Source organism: Struthio camelus, chromosome 7, assembly GCF_040807025.1.
Source record: "Struthio camelus isolate bStrCam1 chromosome 7, bStrCam1.hap1, whole genome shotgun sequence".
Classification (NCBI taxonomy): Eukaryota; Metazoa; Chordata; class Aves; order Struthioniformes; family Struthionidae; genus Struthio; species Struthio camelus.
This window is the reverse complement of record NC_090948.1, coordinates 8772098-8794362: the sequence shown is the minus strand read 5'-3', so window position 1 is coordinate 8794362 and position 22265 is coordinate 8772098. Positions and strand designations below refer to the sequence as shown.

Sequence of the window (22265 nt, the reverse complement as noted above, 5' to 3'; positions counted from 1 at the left end):
AATCTCTATTGTCTTTAGCTTCCTGTCTCTCAGAAAGCTCCCTCTCTATCTTAGAGGACAATCCAAACTGCACTACAAGCTGGAAGGACGACAACTATTTTAGAGTACTCTTTTCCTTTTCTTTTTCTCCCTCTAAAACGAAGGAAAAAAAAAAAACACAATGCTTAACGCCTTCCAAAAGGTAGATCATTTATGTTGGAAAATGTTTAACAATAGAACAGGCATGCACCTCTGAGGCAATAGCTTATTAAAAAAGTGTTGTCCTATTTTTATTACATAAGATACATTTTGAAATCTCTCTCCAGAGAATTACAAAACAGCCTGTTAGGGTAGCTGCAAATGGGCCCATGTAAGCCAGTGTCTCATTTAATCAGAAATGACGTGGTTTCCTTGGTCTTTCTAACCCATTTCAAGATAGATAGAATCTAAAATCTCCAGAAATTTTTTCCAGAAATATTTTAAGTAAGTATAAATAGTAAATAATCAGTATATAGGAACATTGTGTCCAACTGAAATTCCCTTAGCACAATACTTCATCTCAGAAATATTCTGAAATCCAGAAAGGGACATTTCATAGCACGATCTAAAAACTCTCTACAGCTGTTTGCTGCAGCCTATTTTCTGCATTAAACTTCATTATTGCTATTACACCTGGGTGTTGGCTAAATCCTGACACCTGAAGTCTCACATCCTTTCCACAAAACGTTACAAATATGACAGCTTAGGATATCCTTCACAGTCCCATAACTATGAGTGCTTCTGAAGAGCGCTCAGCATCCAATCTCAGTTACTTCCTCTGACAATGAATTCTACATACCCTTCACCTGGATGAAAAGTGTTGCCTTGGATAATGTTGAGTTTCCTGCTTTGTTTTAGCTAAAATTCTCTTGTTCTCAGCTGTGTGCAGAAACAAAATGAATGAATGGTATAGGAAAACATTGGTTGAAGGTTAACATTTAAAACTTCTGGTAAAATATCTAACGCATTTCCATTTTACGGTTAATAGTTGCAGTCCTTTCTACGGCTTTTCTGACAGAGTTTCTCAAGGCCATATTAATTGTTCTGAATCCATTCTTTCTCAACAATATCCTTTTGAAGCAACATCAGTCCTAGGCAGGATATCCAAATAAGGCTATAATATTTATTTACAGGAAAAAGGTGTTATAATATTCTCCATATTGTTCACTGTTCCCATTCCATGTCACGATAACATCTCGCTTTGTAGTTTGGGTTCTTTGTTTTGTTTTCTTTTTTCTTTTTTAAACATAATTTCACATCAGACAGAAGAGTTCGCTGTACTCATCATACGAAAGTCTTATGATATGACACAATTCATTCAAAACTGCCTAAGGTAACCTTTTCATTTACGTGCTCCCTTCCAGTGTGCTTCACTTCACGTTTTCATTGGCAAGGGATTTCACATGCCATCACATTACTCGTTTATTGAATTTATTTACTTTTCTCTACAGAGCAGGCTAGCACGGATCAGTGAAATGTAATGTAAGTCAAGAACATAATGTGTTAAATAATCATTACCATGCTCATTCCATGATGAAACTGAGGTGAAAATACTAAAAAACCTTCAATGTAAGAGCTGGTTAAAAAAACCCTCAGAATTTCAGGCTCCTGAGTTAATGTTATAGCCTAGACTGCCTCTCTCTTTATTTATAGGAACTTATACATGCAAATTACTATTTTGGTTATCTGTAATTGGAACAAAAATCTACTTCAGAGCCCTAGAATTCCATTTCAGAATCCACATTACATATTAAAAGAAAAAAAAAAATCTTACAATATCTCTACATAACTGACCAGATGACTGATGTTTGTAAGACTACGTAAGCTATGAAAATAGGCTAGCCTTCCCTTTCCTTTGCTCTACCCAGAGTACATTTGGCATGCCGTATTTCATTTTTTTATTTTATAGCTTCTGCACTCTGGACTGTGACATATTCCTGTCACACTAACTCCTTCTCTAAGCCTTATTTCTCCTGTCACAAAGAAATTCCAGCTTGCAGATTCTGCCTTGCATTTACTGCGGCCTAAGGATTTGCACTGAAACATGAGCTGGAAAATTGTCATTATTAAAGAGAAGCACTGTTAGGAATATTACATCTTGTGTTCTCTGATAAACAATCTACAGAACCGGGATTTCATTTGTATAAGGGTTTAAAAGTGCTGCTCACAGTGAAACATTATAGACAGCAAAGCGCTATAAGACTGAACCAGCTATTCATCCTTACCTGGATTCAACCAATTTCTATATAGTTAGCATAAGTGGTCTTGAATACCCTTAGAGTTTCATCTTTCCATTAAAGGGCACCTTCTTTTTTGCCATCGATAACACAAGACTAACAAAACATTGAATTTTCATTTGTTAGTACAACCTCATCAGACACGGAGGTAGGATCCTGGTATTGTGTCTATGTTCACAGGCTGCTGTGATGAGGTTGTAAGCGTCAGGCCATGTTCACAGGCAGGAAGTGGCTTGCCTCCAGACCTAAGCCATCTTTTCATGTTGGGGTCTAGATCTCAGGCCCAGTGCTGGCAGTCAAATGTGGTTACTGCTGCAAGGACAAGGAAAAGGGCAGGCCCCACCCACAGGAACGGGACGGAGCGCTACCTACTATACAAGCAGACCACACTGCCAAGGTCTCCAAAATTATAAAACATATCAGCAATTTGAATTTATTACTCACGATGCAAGTTCTTGCTAAGAACATAATTTCTTCTAAGACTGCTAAGTACAGCACCGCTGATCGAACTACACCAAGGAAGTAACTGGAAATAGAACAAGTAGGATACCACATCTCAGCAGGCAGCGTACAACTTTACAACTATCTCCGGATAAGTAGGAATTAAGTAGAAGCAACATAAAGAAGTCTCTGTAGATTATTATTCAGGAAGAAAGCAATTCTGAGACTAGCATAGTGAGACTGCAAAAGACACGCAGCTCCCTCAAACCTACTACACTTAGTCCTTCAGGAGGCTCCAGAGAGCAAGGCAAACCCGAAAAAATAAATATCTTCTTTGAAGAGGTAACAATCCAAGTACCGAAAAAAAAAAAAAAAGAGTTAAGGGTAGAAAAAGTACAACAGATGAATAAGGACAAGGCAGACAGGGTAACAGCAAGAGGCAATAGGAGCAGTTTTCACGTACCAGTAAGCCAATCATAGTCAAGATTTTGTAAGCATGAGATAAGGCATTTTAGAGAGGGTTTCAGAGGAGGAAAATGAGTTAGCATTACAGATATTCATGTCCAGGACATGCAGCTTATGTCAGAGGTGACACAGACGAAGGAGTCAGATGGCGGTTGATCCCCTGTCAAAAGCGAGGCTACCAAGACCTTTACCGGCAGTATTCTGAGGGGGTACAAACTAGGCCAGATAACAGTTGCCAAAGCCAAATAAAGGATGTTGCAGTAACTGAGATGCAAAAATCAATAACACCTTTAATGAAAGCTCAGAAGTACATACAGAGAGAAAAAGTTGTTATGCAGATAGAATTAGAAAAATTTTGATAGGCTGGATGTAGAGACAGAAGAAGCACGAGCTGAAGGGAAGACCCAGATCATGCATTCAAACGACAAGCAGCATAGCAACTGGAAGTTGCAGTTACACTCAGGCAGATGAAAAACTCCAGGTAAGGAATGTTTTGGCAATAGCAAAACATTGATGAGGGGATGTCAGAGATGCATTAAGATTTTAGGTTGGACAGAAGGAGACAGATCTCGAGTGCAAAGACAGATCTACAACACTTTTTACTTGTTTTTACTAGTTCCATGCAGTTTAGCTTGCTTAGACAACCGTTTAACACTTCCAGAAAGGCTGGACTTTATGTTGTGAAACAAAGACTGAAGGTATCACTACTTTTATTCTCTCAGAGCTAGGTCACTTGCCGCAGCTTACTAGAGCAGATTTACCCCACTCCTTGACAATCCCCACTAGTTAGCCATCAGCTAGCTTAGACTAAGGGTTGCACCTCAGTGTTCTTCCAATAACAAAGTGTCTACCACTACCTTTTCATACTTTCCTCTGCTCAACACCCACATTACTCTTACGACAGCAAGCTCTCATTTTCAGGATTTTTGTAGGCTACAGAATCTAGCAATAAGGCCTGGAACTTTTAATCTTTTTGTATGCACAGGTGTGAAGAACACGTTGGATCGGGATGGCACTAGGAACGTGAAAGACTGAATGACAATGCAGAACGCTATTTTTCTTTCTTCATCCCCATTACTTTAAACAGCAAAAATGTGTGTTAAGTAAACATTCAATTATTCCCCTAAATTCTTTTGTTTTCCTGCAATTGATCACACACCCTGAGTTAAAAGTCTTGTCAGTCCTTGCTGTTTATCAAGCTTGCCGATAAAAGGACACAATCACAGACAAAATCACAGACATAGACACTATTCAACAACATACCATTGTGCCACGAACGAGAAATGCCAAGAGATCTACCTTACCCTGCCCTGCTCCTTACACAGCTCCCATTTCACAAGCACACATGCACACAGACAGCAGGCAGACAACAATATAAAAAGATAATGAACGGGTCTCTCGTGTTTCAGATTTACCTACAACCGTGTCGTTCCATCAGAACTTTAAGAGTGTTTTGCTTCTGGTACTATCATTAGCAATCCCACAATAAAGACTGTTAAGAAAAATGTTGCTCAACATTAGAGATGGGTAGAAACAGAGTTAGAAAAATCTGGGTGCTTCCCAAGAGCACTCTCCAAATTACTCATAAACTACCAGGTATCTTACAAACTACCAGGTACGTGTATCTGCTGCCAATGGGTTATGTAGGTCTGTGTGACTAAAAATAAATAAAACAAAACACAAAATAAATATCCCGATGAAAAGAAAAACATGTACATCTCATACATTAAAGACAAACTGAATCTAAAATAAAGGACAGGTATATGGAAAGTGTGCATATTTTATGGATTTGGGGGGAGAGGGTTACATGCACAGAAATCTTTTACTAGTGAAAATAACGTTTGAATTTAATTTTATATCCAGACTATCCGGTTCACAGCCTTTTCATTCCTATTGTGGGAAAATAGGAACAAGAAAAAAAAAATCCCACTGAGAAGGCTTTCTGCTTTCCCCCCCTCTTCTTTATTTTTGTACTTTAAAAGCCTGTGATGACCTAAGGAAAATAACAAAACAAGACTGTGTCCAGTATTTAAATCAAACTTCCCTTGGGTCTCAAAACTACATCTGCTCCATGTGCACTGAATTCGGCAGGAATACAGTGTACAAGATGACAAACACATTAGAGGTTGCAGTGAGAGACACCAATATGTAAAACTAAACAGAAAGAAAAGGGCATTTAAGAGGTGAATACATATGACTTGAAGCTACTGCTTTGTAGAGTTGCCTTCTTTATTCAATGTTTCCAGTTTGGCTCTTTTCTAGCCCAGTTTTATATAGAGTATATTAGTGCCAATTGTCCCAAATACAACACAAGTTACCAAGTAGAGCTTTAAAGGGGCACTCCTACTTTCATCCTATAATCTTACCTTGTAGGCAGCTTGTCTCATAAATTGCTTTGCAGGCTGCTTCCAAATAGCAGGCACTGTAATGACCCATCTTACTTCAGAGTTTTCAAAGTCTGAGCCTGCTTGGTCACTGAGCTCCTAAGCCGAAGGAAAACAGAGATGAACGTAAGACGATGAGTGCCAATTTTATAAGAATGCATTATTTTCTGCTAGATCCATTAACAATAACTTTCTCTTTCCAATTTTTTCCTGTTACATCTATGCAATAAATCAGAATGTTTAAAATACTGCTAACCCATCAAAAAAGCTTTACTGGGCTAAAACCTGTGATTATGGTTGACATTTCTCCAGGAGGCCTACAGAAAAGTTTCCTGCTTAACATGAAGTAGAAAAGTTAGTTTTTACAAAGGCAGGTCATGCATTGCTGGATATTACGGAATGTTTATATATGTACTTAGTAATAGTGTAGTATTTGCTGCTAGTATGAAGAATTCACACTTGTATCTTGATTAATACATAGACAAATATTTGAGGTATCATTCATGAACATTATATTTTACAATCTGGATTTTTCAATGACTTCTTTATACATCATTCACCTTTAAATCAAAGTTTTGTAACTCAGTTAATAAGGGGAAGTTACAGTTAAAACCTTAAAAAAAGAAATTGACTGATTGCTCCTTGAAAAGCTTGCTTTAAGCAAACATTCAAGAGTAGTTTAGTTCCTTTATTTTTCTTTTTTCCCTTAAAAAGAAGAAAGTCTGTATTGCATTTGCAAATTAGGTGATATACTGACATGCTTTGGGAAAGGTTCCAAGTAAAATGTCATTACCATATGTCCTATCTAAGTCTCCATCCAAACAGGGAAAGGTTCAGAAAGGTGAACAACGGGCCTTTAGAATGTAAAAAATGTTTCCGCATGTGCTGTGCCAAGGTGTTGTGTTTGCTTAGCTATGCCACATTTCAAAAATCCATGGTAGAAAAGTAGTACCTTTATACTGCACAGGACACTTGGTATGGACAGACGATTATAATCCAAAGCAACAGTCCACTCACACTGCTTGTCTAATTAGTTCTAGCATGCACTCACAAATCACAGGCATCTGTTTATTAACATCAAGAAAGGATGCAACGCTGAAGAGGGAAAACAGCAAATATATGGGATTTTAAGAATTTCCCCAAACTATGCATAGGTTCAGGTCTGTCACTTAACCTTCAACCCAAAACTCTCGTCAAATACAATCTTTGACCAGACAAGGATTTCAAACTGTAGTGATAGGATTTGTGTGTCTGTAGCCATGAAGAACAGACCGAGATCTCACAGCGATTAAATTAACCCCATTCAGAAAAGTAGGTTAGCTTTCTAACAAGGCTATTTTAAACAAAGCTTGCTTGGATGAAGATTTAACAACTAACGTGGCCTAGCAATTACTATTGTTTACATTGACGTTATGGTGGCGCATCTGAGGCCAATGTGTACTTAATTCATGTTTGGCTACTTACACGAGATTTTAAATCTCGGAAACTGTTTACCGTGAAAATGTATTTCATAAGAGAATACCAAATACGTTCCCGGGACCCAAGAAGAAAATTACATGAGATAAGTTCATAAGTTTCATTTGAAATAACATTTCAAACGTGAAACAGGAAAATAAAATGCCCTTTTCCTCAGCTTGTAAGAAGCTTAGAAAATTTATTTTCTTTTCTGCAAAAACTTCATATCAAATTGTCTTTCTCCTACCAATAGCAGCCACAGTAGGAAAAAAACGCACAGAAAAACAGGCAAAATCTGACACTGAAGGCAGTGTAAACGGGCACTATTTCAGAACACAGCAGGAATTAAACCCATAACAGATGTCTTGCTTCAAGGTTCTCCCTAATGCTTGTTAGGTTTTTTTTTTTTTTTTTTTATATAAACGTACATTGAGGAGGATCAGGGCAAGAAACAACATTTCATAGCATAACGACATGAAATTCACCCCTGTGAATGGTCAGCACAAGACCAAAACACCATTAAACGAGCCTAATCATGGCTCTTTGGCAAAGCGCACTACAGTTTAACTGCGTGAAGCAGGACAAAGGAGCGTTGTGCTGGGGTACCTGAGCTGGCTTGGACAATGAAGGCTATGTACCTGTACTAGTGCAAAGTCCCACACAGAATAAAACACTGAACTTCTCAGTGCAAACAAGCAGCCTATACAGACCACTGCGCTAGCGGAGCTACACCACTGCCGTGTCAGCTACCCTGTGCACTTCAGCAGGTCGCCACTGTACGGACTTACAGTGAGATTCACTAAACTGGAAAACAGCTTTTAATAATCTCTATTACAGAACAAATCCAGCTCCTCTGACTTCCCTTTGTTCAGCCACTGGGGACAACGGTGGGTGCCCACCCTACAAGGTTTCACAGTATAAACTCTTTAACGTGAGGGAGAACCTCGAGCAAGCACAGGACAACAAACTGACCCAGCAGCAGAACTGCAGGGGCCAGGGCCAGAAGCCAGTCTCGCTGTTAATTCCTCGAAAGTTAAACATGCAGATAGAGTGAAATGCTGACTTGAGGTCCTGCAATTTTAAATTTTATTTTCAAATCAACTTTTTCTATGAAAGAAAAAAAAAAAAAAAGCAATAGAAAAGATTTATACCAGTAAGAAAATATTCAGAACTCTGCATCACAGTGATGCATTGGCTATTACTGAATCAAGCTTCCCCTGTGCGAAGGGAAATCACTTCAGGCTATTATGAACTCTTCAGAGTCCACAGCCTTCCTAGCGTCTCTACAGCTGCCTTGCTTTGTTTACATCAAACACTACTGAGGTCAAAGCTTGGCAAGGTTAAAAGTGTTAGGCACACATTTTTATCAGCTATAAATATAGAGAATCTAGATAAGGAAGCGTTATTCTACCTTTAATGCCTGTTCCTTAAAGAATTGCAGGGCGTAAGCAAATATCTCAAGTGCTTTGACTTTTTTGCCATTTGCAGCTGTCAGGTCTGTCTCCATGGTAAGATTCTACATGAAAGAAAATAACTGGAAGTTACTAAAAGGAAGAAGTAAACATAAAATTAATTCCCACTGCTTCTTTATCCACCTGGCTAGGAAAAAGTGACAAAATTGTTCTGAAGAGGATCTCACTCATCACTTGAATTTCCTGGAGCATAACATTTGCTGTTTATTTTAGACCTTTTTTAAAATACCTACCATGTCTATAAATAATTGTAGGCCGACAGAGAACTATGGACTAAATATTAAATAATTAGAATAAACTGCATCTGCAATTAATTGCAACAAAGCTGTGTATGCAAGGTATTTAACACAAATTAATAGTTAAATGCATAGAGTTTTGGCTTCCTACCAACACATGAAACCAGAAAACATCTCAATACATAAAGTACTGGCCACGTCCCAAAGCTCTAGAATCGCTTAGTTTAAAGACAAAAATATAATCAGTAGGAATAAATTGTTGTGTCAAATTGTTACAAACAATTTAGTAGAATTTGCTTCTGTGCAAAGGAGCTCATCATGGCTCTTATATTCCATTTTTGCTTTCTGAATAGATTTTATATAGCAGACAGACCTCATGCAGACTCCCCACACAGCTATGAATTTCACCAAAGAAAATTAGGACAGGAAGGTCTAAGGAAAGCAACTATTGAACTGCTAAGGTCTAGAAAGCAGGCAGTCCAAAATACACTTACCAAAGGCAGTGAGAAGCAAAATAAACCAAAATATGTTAACTGAAATGTTTTATTTAATTTATTTACTTTCTAAACCTATAAATGAAGCTGCTTCATATCTCGTTTTCAGTCTTTAGGCAACAGCTAGCACCCTCCACAGATGATTTGAGTAGCAAATGCACAATTATCCAAGAGAGTTAGTTACTACTTACACCAGTGGTATGTAGCTTCATCTTAAACTTTTCAAAATACAACCAATGCTTTGACTCATTGGGATCCAAGTCATGGTAGAAATCTCTTGCTGCGTACCCGAAGCTATGAAACTTTCTCTCTGGTGTTAAGAGGATAGTAGTTGGTGTCTTCTGATTGGATACGCCTGGATCTCCACCTTCCCATCGTCTATTAAACAAGTGAACCATCTTCAGTAAGTGATACTGATGTTTAGAGCAGCAGGAAAATTAGCGTATTGTGAGAAAACAACCTGGTAGCAGATTGCACACGCTGCTTTCCCCTCCAAGGATTTTAATTTCAGTCCTCATAAGATCAAAGGCAAGTGTTTTTATTCACATCCAAAAAAAGAGGACTGCCATTTTACTTCAGAAAATTCAATAATTTCTGCATCTAGTTGCATAGTTTTTAAGGATATAACCATACTATTTCTTTAATAAGAATACAGATCCCCTGAAATGAGCCACAGAGAAGTAACAAGGAAACAGCATTACACTTAAGTTCTCAAACTAAACATACACATGCAATAAATGTGGCACGGAAAAAAAAAAAATCTTATAATTATTTAAGAACATTAACCAAGAATGAAAAGCCAAATCCTCAAAACCAGTGGCCTATGCAGTCTTAAATCAGACTACTTGCATGCTTATTTGTAAGAGAATATTTTTCCCAATTTTGAACTAGGGACCTGCTTAAATCAGCTGCCTCCAGTGCGCAGAAGTTGATTAAATCCCTGCTTCTGTTACAGAAAGCTCTGTGATGCCAGACAAGTCAGTCTAGCAAATATCCAGTATCTGTGCATGTTCCTAATTTCCTGGACACCTGAAACTCTGATACCTAGTCTGCAGATCCGGAAGACTCTTCCCTGCACTTTCTACTCACCAGAAGTCAATGGAACTTGTGTTTTAAATGTCCAAAAAGCTATGAACATTTTACAATCTCTCTCTCTCTTAAAAAAAAAAAAAAAAAAAAATTACTCCCCAACCCCAAAATATCTGATCGGTATGAAAGCCCTTCCCTCGCTACCATCCATAAAAACGTCAGATAAAACTATCCTATCTTACTAAGGTCGTGAAAGTATTTTCACAACCTGAGCAGCACTAAGGTATTATGGTGAAAGCCACACAAAAAGGCCTATGAAAAACCATGTTACGTTTTTCAGTTCAGATTTGAATGGTGTGAGGACAAATTTGGCTCACAGATAATAAGGAAAATAAATAAGAACATCGAATACGAAAACACTCTCCATCCTTCGTATTATATGCAGCAAGAATTCTGCGTGAGGAAAAAAAACCTGTAAGGCCATAGAGTAAAAAGGAAGGTATTACAGCAATAGCTGAGCATATTCCTATTTTCCCTTCACTTCTCCATCACAGAAAAGGAGAAGGAAAGAATAAGGAACTCACATTATTGTTTCCCCCCAAAATACATCTACTTTCAGCATGGGAAATGAACATTTATCAGACTTTTTTTTTTCTTTTTTAAAGTGTCAGTGGAAAAACTGGGCAAACTATCAGCCGTAATCATAATGCTGCTCAAAAAGAGGCTACGTTAAGATCACAAGGGCAATCACATTCACTATTAAACTGAACGTTGAGTGCTTTTTCTAGGGATAGCAAAGCACACTTTCCTAACGTACTACTGCCAAAAGTCCTTGAAGGACAAGAAGATTGCATTGTTTTGTGGCACTTGATCATGTGGCATAGGAAGGTTATTCAGGAAAATGGGGTTTTTTTCCATTTTACTCTCAGAGGCAGTTGAAGTAGCTGAAAGTTAACTAACCTCCAGACTGGGGCAGAAAACTGACATGGAAAATTTCAGTCTAAGGGGTTAATACTTGGCAAAGTAATAAGCAACTAGGAATAAGATCTTATAAAGTGCTGGGAAGCCATAAGACTCTTCAACTAGATCCAAAAAAGGAAAAATGTGTTTTACTTTTTTTTTTTTTAAACCTGGATATATTTACTTGACATATTTCATATGAATTATAAAACTGTTCCCTGAAAAATTTACTTATATATTATTTCTTAGCATTTTCCCTGAAAAAAAAAGATTAAAGATGGTTCCAGGATATGTTATTCTTTTTCCTTGCACCACTATCAGTGATGACAGGGAAACCCCCCGTGTCTAGGAATTTAATCTAATATAGAGGGCACTCCCATTGATTTGAAAGCAGAAACAGCATGACAAGAAATGGATGTTTTTCACCCTCATCCAAGGGAAATCTTTGCTAAACTCACTGGCCCTACTGCTCAGCCCCAGGGCTATTATCAGCTGGTCAAGGACTGGTTCCAACTCATTTCTTCTAACCTGCTGCTAGAAAAGTAGTAGGTCATCTCCAAAAATCTTGGAGTAGGTGTTAGAGCAAACATATGGTTCCAATGATGAGTACAGATCCCACAGCCCATGAACAGAAAGCACTGCCTATTCCAGCAGAATGTTAAATCCCACACACCAGCTGCAAACAGAGAGGAGGCAGGGCGGTATCATTTTGCCTTGCAATCATGAATGATTCATTCCGAGTCACTGGTGGGAAACTCCAGAAATAGAACGTGTGCTTAGATGCTGGCTAATAACAATACCTCTTTATTTTTCTTTAAGGATAGGCACATTTTCTCTTTCTGGAATAAATACACGTAAGGCGCAGTTCAGATGATGATAAATCGATGCTCAGTACTATGGCTGAAATTTTCAAAACCGTCTAAGGAATTAGATGTTCAATTGCTTACGAGTTTCTAATAGAAACTAGACACTGAAATTGTTCAGCAGGTTCAAAAGTTCTCAGCCTGTATTTCTGTTCAGTCACAGACAGAGCAATAAAAATACAGAAAAGGAAGTCTGACTGTACCATTTGCACTCAGAGCTTTAAATATATTCCTATGTGGCATCTTTTTTAGAGAGAAGCAGCTGCAGTCAATAGCATGTGCATGCTAACTTCTGACTCTGCTACGCTCTTCTTAGGTGGAATTCTAGCTGCAGTCCTCTTAATAGAGGCTTTCTTTCAATAGTGTGAGGTCAGGATTTCAACCCCTGTGGTCACATCACTTTGCTTTAATGGTTCTGATACAGGTAAAGTGACGGTAATAATGCTCTTCAGGAAAAAAAAGGGAAACGTGTATTAAGAGCGTGACCTAATGCGAGCCAGCAGTACTCTAAATGCATGTGAAGGATATTTCCTGAAAGCAGGGTGACAGCTGAAAGTCTACTCAAGCAGAATCCAAGGTAAATTTTTGCCTAAACTTAAAAATATTTGAGGCCAGTTCCTAGGCTGATATAGAATAGAGTAGCTTATAGAACAGTATAGCTGTATAGAACAGTTTACTGTCACAGAAGATCTGACAATATAGCAAAACTGAAAAAAAGAACAAAAACAGAAGTCGTGTGGAAAGGATCACAAGGTTATACTAAGATCAGAGAAGCGTCCTTCCTTACACATGAATCTGGCTAAAAGACAGAGTAAAGAGTGATCCTCGGAGAGTGATGAGAATTTGATCCAGAGCAGCAGCATAACACTCAAGGAAATGAAGCGGTGGGGTCATCAAAACGTGGTTGAACGCCTGTGAGTGTGCATGTGCGAGAGCGAGCGTGTGTCTGCCAAGAATCGCTATCCAATAGGGAAGAGAAGGAAAAGAAAGAAAAAACCCAAAAACTGGAAGTCGGAAGTAAAGGAGTTATGCTGAAACAAGATGACATTCTCCTCAAAGATAGGCTGCAATTTGTTTCATAATCACGCACATTTTTCTGTGTATTTCGTATCCATTTATGAAATACGTAAATTCAGTTTGCTGCTGTTTAATCTGCGACCAAAGCATTTACAGCTATACATAAGTGCATGTAAATCAATAGGAGTTTTTCAAAACCATGTAAAACATGTATTCGCTTCAATGGAGAAGTTATTAACTAGTTCTGCGGCATGGAAATGTGTTTCATTACAGCTCTGGCACTGCACTGCTTACTGAAGTCACGGCCAGATTGTTCATAAGAATTTATTCATAGTCTAAAGATATGCAGAGAATAACATTCATTTTAATCGTGTACTTTTACCTTGCAACAAGAACCTGACATAAGGTAACACAAGTGTATTTACAGAAGCAGCAGGGAACTAATAGGAGTTTACAGGCACGAAGTATTACCTAAATTTGATAAAACAGTAACTAATACTATGCAATCAAGGTAAAGACATTCATCAGTCATCTAGAAACACAGGCCCAATTCCAAACATATGCTTTAGGCTAGTGAAATCAGCTAGTCGTATGTTTAAAGCTAAGCATATGACCAAAACACTTTGCCAGGTCAATGTCTACAAACTCATCTTTTTTAAGTAACGGGCCTCGCACTAAATAAATACACAAAAACATGATTTTGTTTGTCTATTGATTATACATCTAGAATCACAACTTTGCTGAGACTCTACAGTCTAACTTCCCACTAAAGTCCTGTATGTTAACTCTTTTACCGAAGTAGGATCTTCTAACTGAAACCACCTTACCCTTCTTTGAGATATTTTACAGAAAAGCAGCTTTGTTAAAAGGCAGTCAGAAATTCAAATGCCTGGAAAGGATCAACACTAGGGAGGGAAAGTGGAAAAAATGTTAAGAAGCAAAGAGGACCATGTATCACTGGTATGCTTTATTTTAATGTAAACATTCTCAAATATGGGTGAGAAGTGACATTTACTCTGCTGAAATATTTGTAAATCATCCTACGTGTAACCCTAATCATGTACAGTGTCAAGTTCTTAATGCCTTCTGAACTACTGAATGCCTTATTCTGACAGATTTACAATTCTTTTCATCGAATTCTATGATTTCACGTATTAATATATATTATTACATAATTCAGTTTCAGCAATATCTTCCCCAAAATCCTGGCATTAACAAGACAATGAGCATTCTGGACATATTCCCTGCCAGCAAAATATTTTATTTTATGAACTTTTTCAGTACAACTTCACAGCCAGAAATATAGCCAGTATTGTTTAAGACATTCTTGTTATTAAAATATTTTCCACTGTTTGAAATATCTGTTGGATTTTTTGGGGGGGCAAAATGTGTTTCTTTTTTCCTTCTGCTTGGAAATAAATGCATTAATTTATTTCATTTCCTTTTTTTCAATCAGGATCCCATAATGTCTACATAAGTCTGAAACATGATTGTGTGAGAATCATAAAATATCGTAAGTATCATAAAATATGATATTTTGAACCACAAGAAATTTAAGATTTGGAATATACTCTCTGTTGGTTACATAGCACCTGGATTTCAATGTCTCAGTCTGAGGTCTGCATCAGTAATCCAGGTACCCTAGAAAGAGAATCTGTAATTAACTGCAGCAGAGTGTGAACCCAATGGCAAAACCAGGTCCTAAAGTCAAATCGTGCCTCCAAATGGCTTAAGGGACATCCCTAAGTAAAAACTCCACAATGATTACAGGACTGACACTGTAGATACATACGATTTTGGATTGCTCAGGTACAGTTTCAGAGATATTTTCCCTCACTTCAGCCAGTTTTGCTTAGTTTAAGACTTTTGATTCAATCATCTGCTCTCAAAAGAGATTAGGAGATACTGATAAACATGGGTTCTGATTCCACAACCCAGTAACCTAGCTAAGATAGTTACACCTTACCCGTCCTTTGACTTCTAGCACCATGCAGCTTCCTGAGCTGTTAGCAGAAGAGATAGATGGGACACAAGAAGGCCTTGAAGCAATACTTGTCCATACTGAAAACGTTGCAAATACATCTTGCAGCCATATGGCCTATCACAATTTCAAAATTCACCTCCTCTTAGATTTTATTTCATATCACCTAGCTTTATCAGATCTCCCTGAAATACTTTGCAGTGTTATACAAACTGACCATTCAGACTGACTGCACAATCTCTGTCTGCTGAGATTTAAACAGTTGCATTCAGCTAACATCTTTGCTTAGAAAAACTGCAGTATATCACTCTGGACTACAGCAGATTAGTCTTTTCATCCTTTAATTCTCAGCATTACAGAGCAACAAATAGTAAATTACCTATTGCTCCAACAGCAGCTTTGTTCAGAGGAACTTTTATAACTAAGTTTTTCATACATCTCTTGTTTATGCCTGAAATTTTCTATATCTTGGTCTTCTTACACAATAAAAAAAGAAAAACTGAAAAACAACATTAGAATGATTTGTGATTCTTCCCTTTTAGGTAACTACCATAATAGATTTTGCATTGGTGATTGCATTGGATTCATATGCATCAGATCTGTAAATGGGGAAGAAAAAAAAAAAAAGGCTGTGCTGATTTAATCAAGAAATAGAACAAAAGAACATAACAATAGCATCTAAACTCTGTTCCTTGCATACATACAATACAGAACAGATTTCACATCAAACTTTGATTTTCACATTCATGGCTTTTGATTGCTTATTTCGCAGCATCATTATCAGGGATTTGGGTCAAATTTAATGCTTAAAAAGCTTAAATCAGCCAAATGAACTACCAATTTCTGGATACAAATGACTAAAAAGTGCGAGATGTGCAACTGCATATAAGCATGATTCGAGGATATGGGCTGCTTCAGACAACTTACCCACTTTCACTTCAGGCTAATGGGGAACACTGAGCTGCTGCACTGACTTATGCACCTGTGATATTACCACAAGTCCTACACAATAAGGGCGTCATTAATGGGGTTAACATGAGCCTACCAAATCCCACACGCACTAGAAATTGAAACATTTTCTTAAATGCTGAATATCCTCTTCTCTACCATCCATATAAGAGCCATGACTGTTCTTCTAAATGTGTAATCTTTCTTACGATCTCATGGGTAAGGACATACTGTCTTAGTAACTATCGCTGCATCCTGCATGATTCTAAATATTCACCGATCCCTCCTTTTATTCATGTCATCTTATAAACTCAGCAAAATAACACAAAGGGGACATGCTCACGTTGATTATTAAAGCAAATTAGAACACAGTAAGATGCAACAGAGAACTCTAATCATGACAAAGGTGTTCACTGTCGTAACATCAGACAAATCTAGAGATTCCAAGCTCTTGCAGAAAATATTTGTAGCTACTGCAGGCAATACATGCTGTCACCGTCCAAAACTAAATGCTGCATTGCAGCCCTTACCTCATTACATGAATACATTCCGGTTCCTTGGTGAAGCTGTAGGCGTAGCCACTGGATGTTGTGCCAAAATCAATAGCCACAACAACAAGAAATAACTGCTCCACAGCATCATCTGCATCAGAGTCCTTCTGTTAAATGGCAGAAGCAGAATAGACACTGAGTCACTGATTAGAAATAACTGTAACCCATCTTATCCTTTAGCGTTTCAGTTCTGAGATATGCATCTCTCTCCCACGAAAATAAGGAGTTCCCTAAAAGTATATTTGTGACCAAACTTATTGCCAGTAAGCTTCGTATCCTAATGTAAGTGGAAATTTAATATACAGCTCAATCAACATATTTGCTGGTGCCTTTTATACATATCTAGTTGAATCAGAGTTTCTTTCATACACGTTTTCTGGAATAGCTGTCCGCCTGTATCCTTGAAAACACACGCTGTGTTTTTGCTTTTAATTGAAAAACTGAAGAATATGTTTATACCCATCAATGTATTATATTTGGGATTTATTATGTGGTTACAGGAGTTATATGACTTTGAGCCTGAGATACTACTCGCTTTTGAACAGTAGTTCAAACTTTTGAACAGTAGTTCAAAAGTAGCGGAGAGAGAACAACCCAGCACAGGGCAATAAGCTTTACATCACATATGCCATTATTTGTTGAAGAGAATGTATACAACATTTATTTCAGAAACACTCTATGCATTCTTTTCTCTTGTCTATGCTAAGATATGGAAAGTTGTTCAGCTGCTTATACTGAATTTGAGTCCTTCTCCCTGCCTCTCCTTTTACCTAGGATCCTGCAGTCCCTGAAAACCACAGTCCAGGGCAGCATGGGAATGTTAACCAGAAGAGGTGGAGGGGTTATGGCCCACTCATAATGGCCAAATCATAACGATGCGCTATAAAGCATGACCTTAATAAACAAGAAATAGTGCCACTCCCCAGGACGCTGCTGCCTATCGTGACAATACAGAGAAGCAGTAAGTACCAAGCGCCAAGGAACGATTGTTCGCATACTGATGGTGTTCAAAGCACTAACAGCTTAGCAGGACTAGAAGAGAGCTGGAACCACTCAAGAAGAGGCTACATCCTAGAGGCAGGTAGGTGGTGACAGAGAGTAACACACCTCTCTGCACACACATCACTTTGGCAAAACCACCATGGGACAGAACTGTCTACAGGTCACTCCTGTGAATCCTCCACTATTGTTGTCAGCTTGTACCCTCAATAACATTTCAAAGCAATTGTTACCATCATTGCAGTGGAACAGCCAAACCTACTGACTGTGAGCAATGTTCCTTCATCCTCCTCACATATCTCCTGCATCTCTCCAGCTCCATGCTTGCTACTTCCAGCCCCTTTCTGCTGTATCCCTCTATTTTCCAAAATTATCCCATAGGCCTGATATTTAAAACAGAGGAAAGCCAGTAATGAAGTTTGGTCTCAAATACCATAAAACTTATTTGGATTCTCCTGATAAATCTTTTCACTAAAGCAAGGTGTAAATATATGTTTTCCACAAAGCATTTAAAGAACAAACCTAACTGGATGAGGATGTAAAACCATCAGCGTGACAGAGATAAGTGGTGGTAATTCTAGAGTATATGGAGAAAAGAGGGAATAAAGGCAAACATTTGTAAGAGAGAACTCTGAAAAACCTCAGAGGGAAGAGAATAGGGATTACTCAACTCGATACGGAAAGCCAAGGAAAAAAACTGACAAAGATAGCAATGTGTTCTGAACATCGTTTTCTGCAACACTGAGAAATACTGTGCATACACTGTGTTACAGATGATGTTGAAAACAGATGGGACTTAATTTTAGTAGGAGTTAGTCAACAAAATGAACATGATGTATAACACAGACTAAAACACCCTTCCTTTATGGGACATTTCCTTGCTGCTAAAAGTTAAAGGTTCCTATTTCTCTTAAGAAACTAGAACAACTTTATTTTGAGTTTCTCTCTCTGCTGGACGAGATCCTTTTCCCTGGGAATTCAGATTTTACTGCTAAGTATCATACATATCTTTCCCCCCAGAACAGATGAGATTATTCAGGGGCTGCCTAAACAAATCAATGATAAAGATAGGGACAGAACTTGGGAACCTTGAGGATCAAGAAGCTCCTGGCTTTGATATGAAAATATACAGGATCAAATCTATTAGCTCAGCAAGTACACAAAAAGAAAAAGAAAGGACCTTGCTGAAAGGAAGAGGAGCTCTCTCCTCACCAACTCGAGTGAGACCCAAATTTCACTTAAAGCTATGGCTAGCATAAAAGGGATCAGCATGCACAGAAATGACAACCTTCTAAAGAAACTACCTCCCATGGAACAGGCAGGAGAAAGTAACGTCAACATACAGTGTATAACAAGAGTACATTTCTTACCACAATATGTGATGGGGACAGTGGTGTTATTCCAGGGTCTCCCAAGCTTTTGGCTGGTGATGAGTAAGCAGATGTGGAAACTGCATCTAAAACGAGACAAAAGTTCCGCAGCGTCACTAAGCAGAATAAGTAGGATAGGACCGTTGCTTTGCACACTACCACAGAATTTTCCTATTGTAAGAAATCTGCTAAAAAAGAAAGCAGATTCTGCAGCCTCCTTGTAAATTTATTTTTTGCCCTTAGAACATGCTGAGACAACTGCAGCTTTGTTTTTAAAATATTTCTCCGGGCTTGATGACTACCTTTCACTCTTTCGCCTTCCACACTAACATATATAATTTTTGAAGTCTTCCTAAATATTACTCAGAAGCCATACTGGACACAAGTGGCTTGAACGCTCTACACTTACATTAATAGCTTAAGACTTAAATGTGTGAATGCAGAAACCTAACAGAAGCTGTGAGATCAAAAAAGGGCTCATTTTAAGAGGAAAAGAACAGTTGATATCAACTTGACAACTCAGTAAGGATAAGCTGCAATTACTCTGTCACAAACATTTATTCTTAAACTTTCCTAATACTCTTTTCCCCTCAATACACTCTGCACTGAAATATATTGCAGCTGTTAATATTGCTGCAGGACAGAACCCAGCTGGGAGAGAAGAAAGTATCATCAACAACTTATCAAATAAATGTTTCTATTCTGCATACAATACTGAAATTTCATTCAGAGGAACATGTAAGTGACAAGCATTGAAATGCACTATTCATATTTTTTTCTTTCTTACCTTTACCCTATGAAAATGGGTAACGATAGAAAAGAAAATGATTAAAATAACTCAATATTACTATCTCAGAGGAATCTGTATGTAATATATTCTCTTATGAAGACTGCAGTAATTTATCAAATTGGAACGTACAAAGATCCCACACATCCCACCCATGCTCCTTACCCTACGCCCCCAAATTTAGTCCTTGAGAGTTTACTGAATTTTCTTCTGCAGAATACAAGCAAATTTCATGCAGGGCAAGAAAATTATTTAGAAAAAATGACAAACTGTAATAAATAATGAACAACACATTTCAACATATTTTTATCATCTACTCGTATGTATCATACAATAAAACGCATAAGCATGCGGCTCCCAGACCCGAGATCGACAAGGCAGAGCACTGCTCTAAGATGACACAAAAACTGCTATGCAAGAAGAGACCTTAGAGCTACTTAATGAAGAAGCCTGTTGTCCCTGCTAATCAGGTGTGCGTTGCTTCCAGGGAAGATGCAAGAAACTTTGCAGAAACTATTCTGCCCACAAGTAAAATTTCCCTCCCTTCTTCACAGTGCTAATTATAACATTGATTCTGATCTTCAGTAGCATTTATAGAAGTAAAATGTTTGCAAATCCTACACAAGTTCCCCAAGAATATGTAACGTTAATCCTCCTGCAGTAAATTACAAGAACCTACAGAGCAAACCTACAGTTTGTCAAAAGGTCGTCTAGCAAGTAGAGAAACAGTTGTTTAAAAGTAAATGAAATTAGGAAGTTTGTACCATTACACTATCTACCATATCCAAACTGAAAGGTGTTAAAACACATTGGTGTACGTGGGAATTTTTATATTTTGTTGACTTGGTGTTTGCTTAGGGGAAAGCTTGTGTCACAGTTCCACAAATCTGTTCTGCATAGCAGCATATATAAGGAAACTCCAGAAGGAGCTGGATATTTGAAAATCTCTCATTTCCAAAGGACTATGACTGGTTAAGCCAAAGTAACGCATCTGTAACAAACCAAAGAACGGGTAAAGAGTTGCAAGGAACATGATGAGCAATCATGTAACATGAAACGATGCCTAGCATTTGTGAGTAAATTCTCTGTAAAAAAGTAAAAATAAAATATCCTGGATAACGTCATGGTATTTGGAGCAGTCCTTGAAAACAGGACAGCTTATTAAGATTTCTGTAATTACAAAACACAATCGGTAGAGTCCCACACAGCTCCAGTTCCACCTTGGTTTCCCATGTTTACCAAGGATCTCAACCTGTGTCAAAGTACACACTATAGAGAGGTATATAACAAAACAGCACAGGATAAATAAACATTTAATTCTTGACAATTTGCGCATCAAAATAAATGAAGGAATCTGATTAAGAATCCAAATTAAAATAAGTCTTCAAATGTCTCCACCAGCATTTAAAATAATACTTTTTCTAAGTATGATGCAAACTTCTTGAAATTCTTTCATTTAGCTATGTGCAATAGTATAGGCACATCAATGCTGGTAAATATTAACCTAAAATATGATATCTGTCAGGAGCTGGACTGATTTAACTAAATGTGTATAGAATGAATTTGACTATGTCATTACAATCTCCGACTACAGTCCTAACCCAAGCAATTGCCAAGGAACGCCTTGCGCATTTTCAAGATGACCAGCAGAGGAAGGGTAAATGGAGAAATGTCTCTTTTTCAGTGTTTTCTTTAAACATTCAAAAGGTCCTAGCTGCTTTGCAAATCCCGTAACAATTAGAGAACTGGTGAAATTATGAGATCAACAAATACTATATGAATAATGAATCACATCCATTATCATATTAACTGCAATTGCTGGTTTACCAGATTTAATTTAAATTAGTCCTTTTCTTATAAACACGTTAGTTTATTTGCTGTGGTTTCTGGCTATAGCTGGGCAGGTTAGCCCTTCCTATTTTTCCAGTAAACGATCAGCAACATTCTACATCTTCAAGCTAGCTAAGGCAAAATGCAACAGAGAAGTAACTTTTAAGCATCACAAAATAAAGACACAAAAAGACACAAAAAACTAAAAGCAAAGTCCACAACATTTATAACAGCTTAGCTTCACTGATAGCATGCTTAGCTGAATACTGATTTACTAATAAATCTAGAGAACAGGTTCAAGCTCATTTAGAAAATAAGAAATTTTCTGAACTGAACAACTAGAAAGATCAGTTAATAGCAGCTGATCTCCTTAGGCAGACAATCAGTCTGTTCTGAATATTTGGGAAGCCCTGTAATGCATTCCTATCCATCATAGGATAAATGAGCTTCAGTAATCCACTCAAAGCATCAGACATATAGATCATCATGGTCCCAGATGATCAGTTTTAAGAGAGCAAGCTTAAAGCTGCTGTAAGAAAAATGACTGCTAAGCCTCATTGTCACAAGTCACCAAGGTGGTGCTAAAACTAAAATTCTTCATGTAACTACTCAAAATCTGCTTTTATTAAGTATTTAATTTTATTAAATTCAGCTATATCAGGCACCAGTAAGAGATTTTTTGCTTCACATAGCAAGGGAAATCGTTCATTTCAAGAGTGAAGTGGCAT

General features: G+C 37.7%; 1 protein-coding gene across 2 annotated transcripts in view; it reads right to left on the bottom strand.

The window, feature by feature from the left end:
- HSPA12A (heat shock protein family A (Hsp70) member 12A) overlaps positions 1-22265 on the bottom strand; it is a 62344-nt gene that overhangs the window by 29122 nt on the left and 10957 nt on the right. For both annotated transcript variants that reach the window (XM_068951619.1, XM_068951620.1), the window contains exons 2-6: positions 18921-19006; positions 16531-16658; positions 9394-9580; positions 8412-8516; positions 5528-5644 (exon numbers count right to left, since the gene is read on the bottom strand). In XM_068951619.1, the coding sequence (XP_068807720.1) occupies positions 5528-5644; positions 8412-8516; positions 9394-9580; positions 16531-16658; positions 18921-19006 (623 nt within the window). The remainder of the gene's footprint in view (positions 1-5527; positions 5645-8411; positions 8517-9393; positions 9581-16530; positions 16659-18920; positions 19007-22265) is intronic.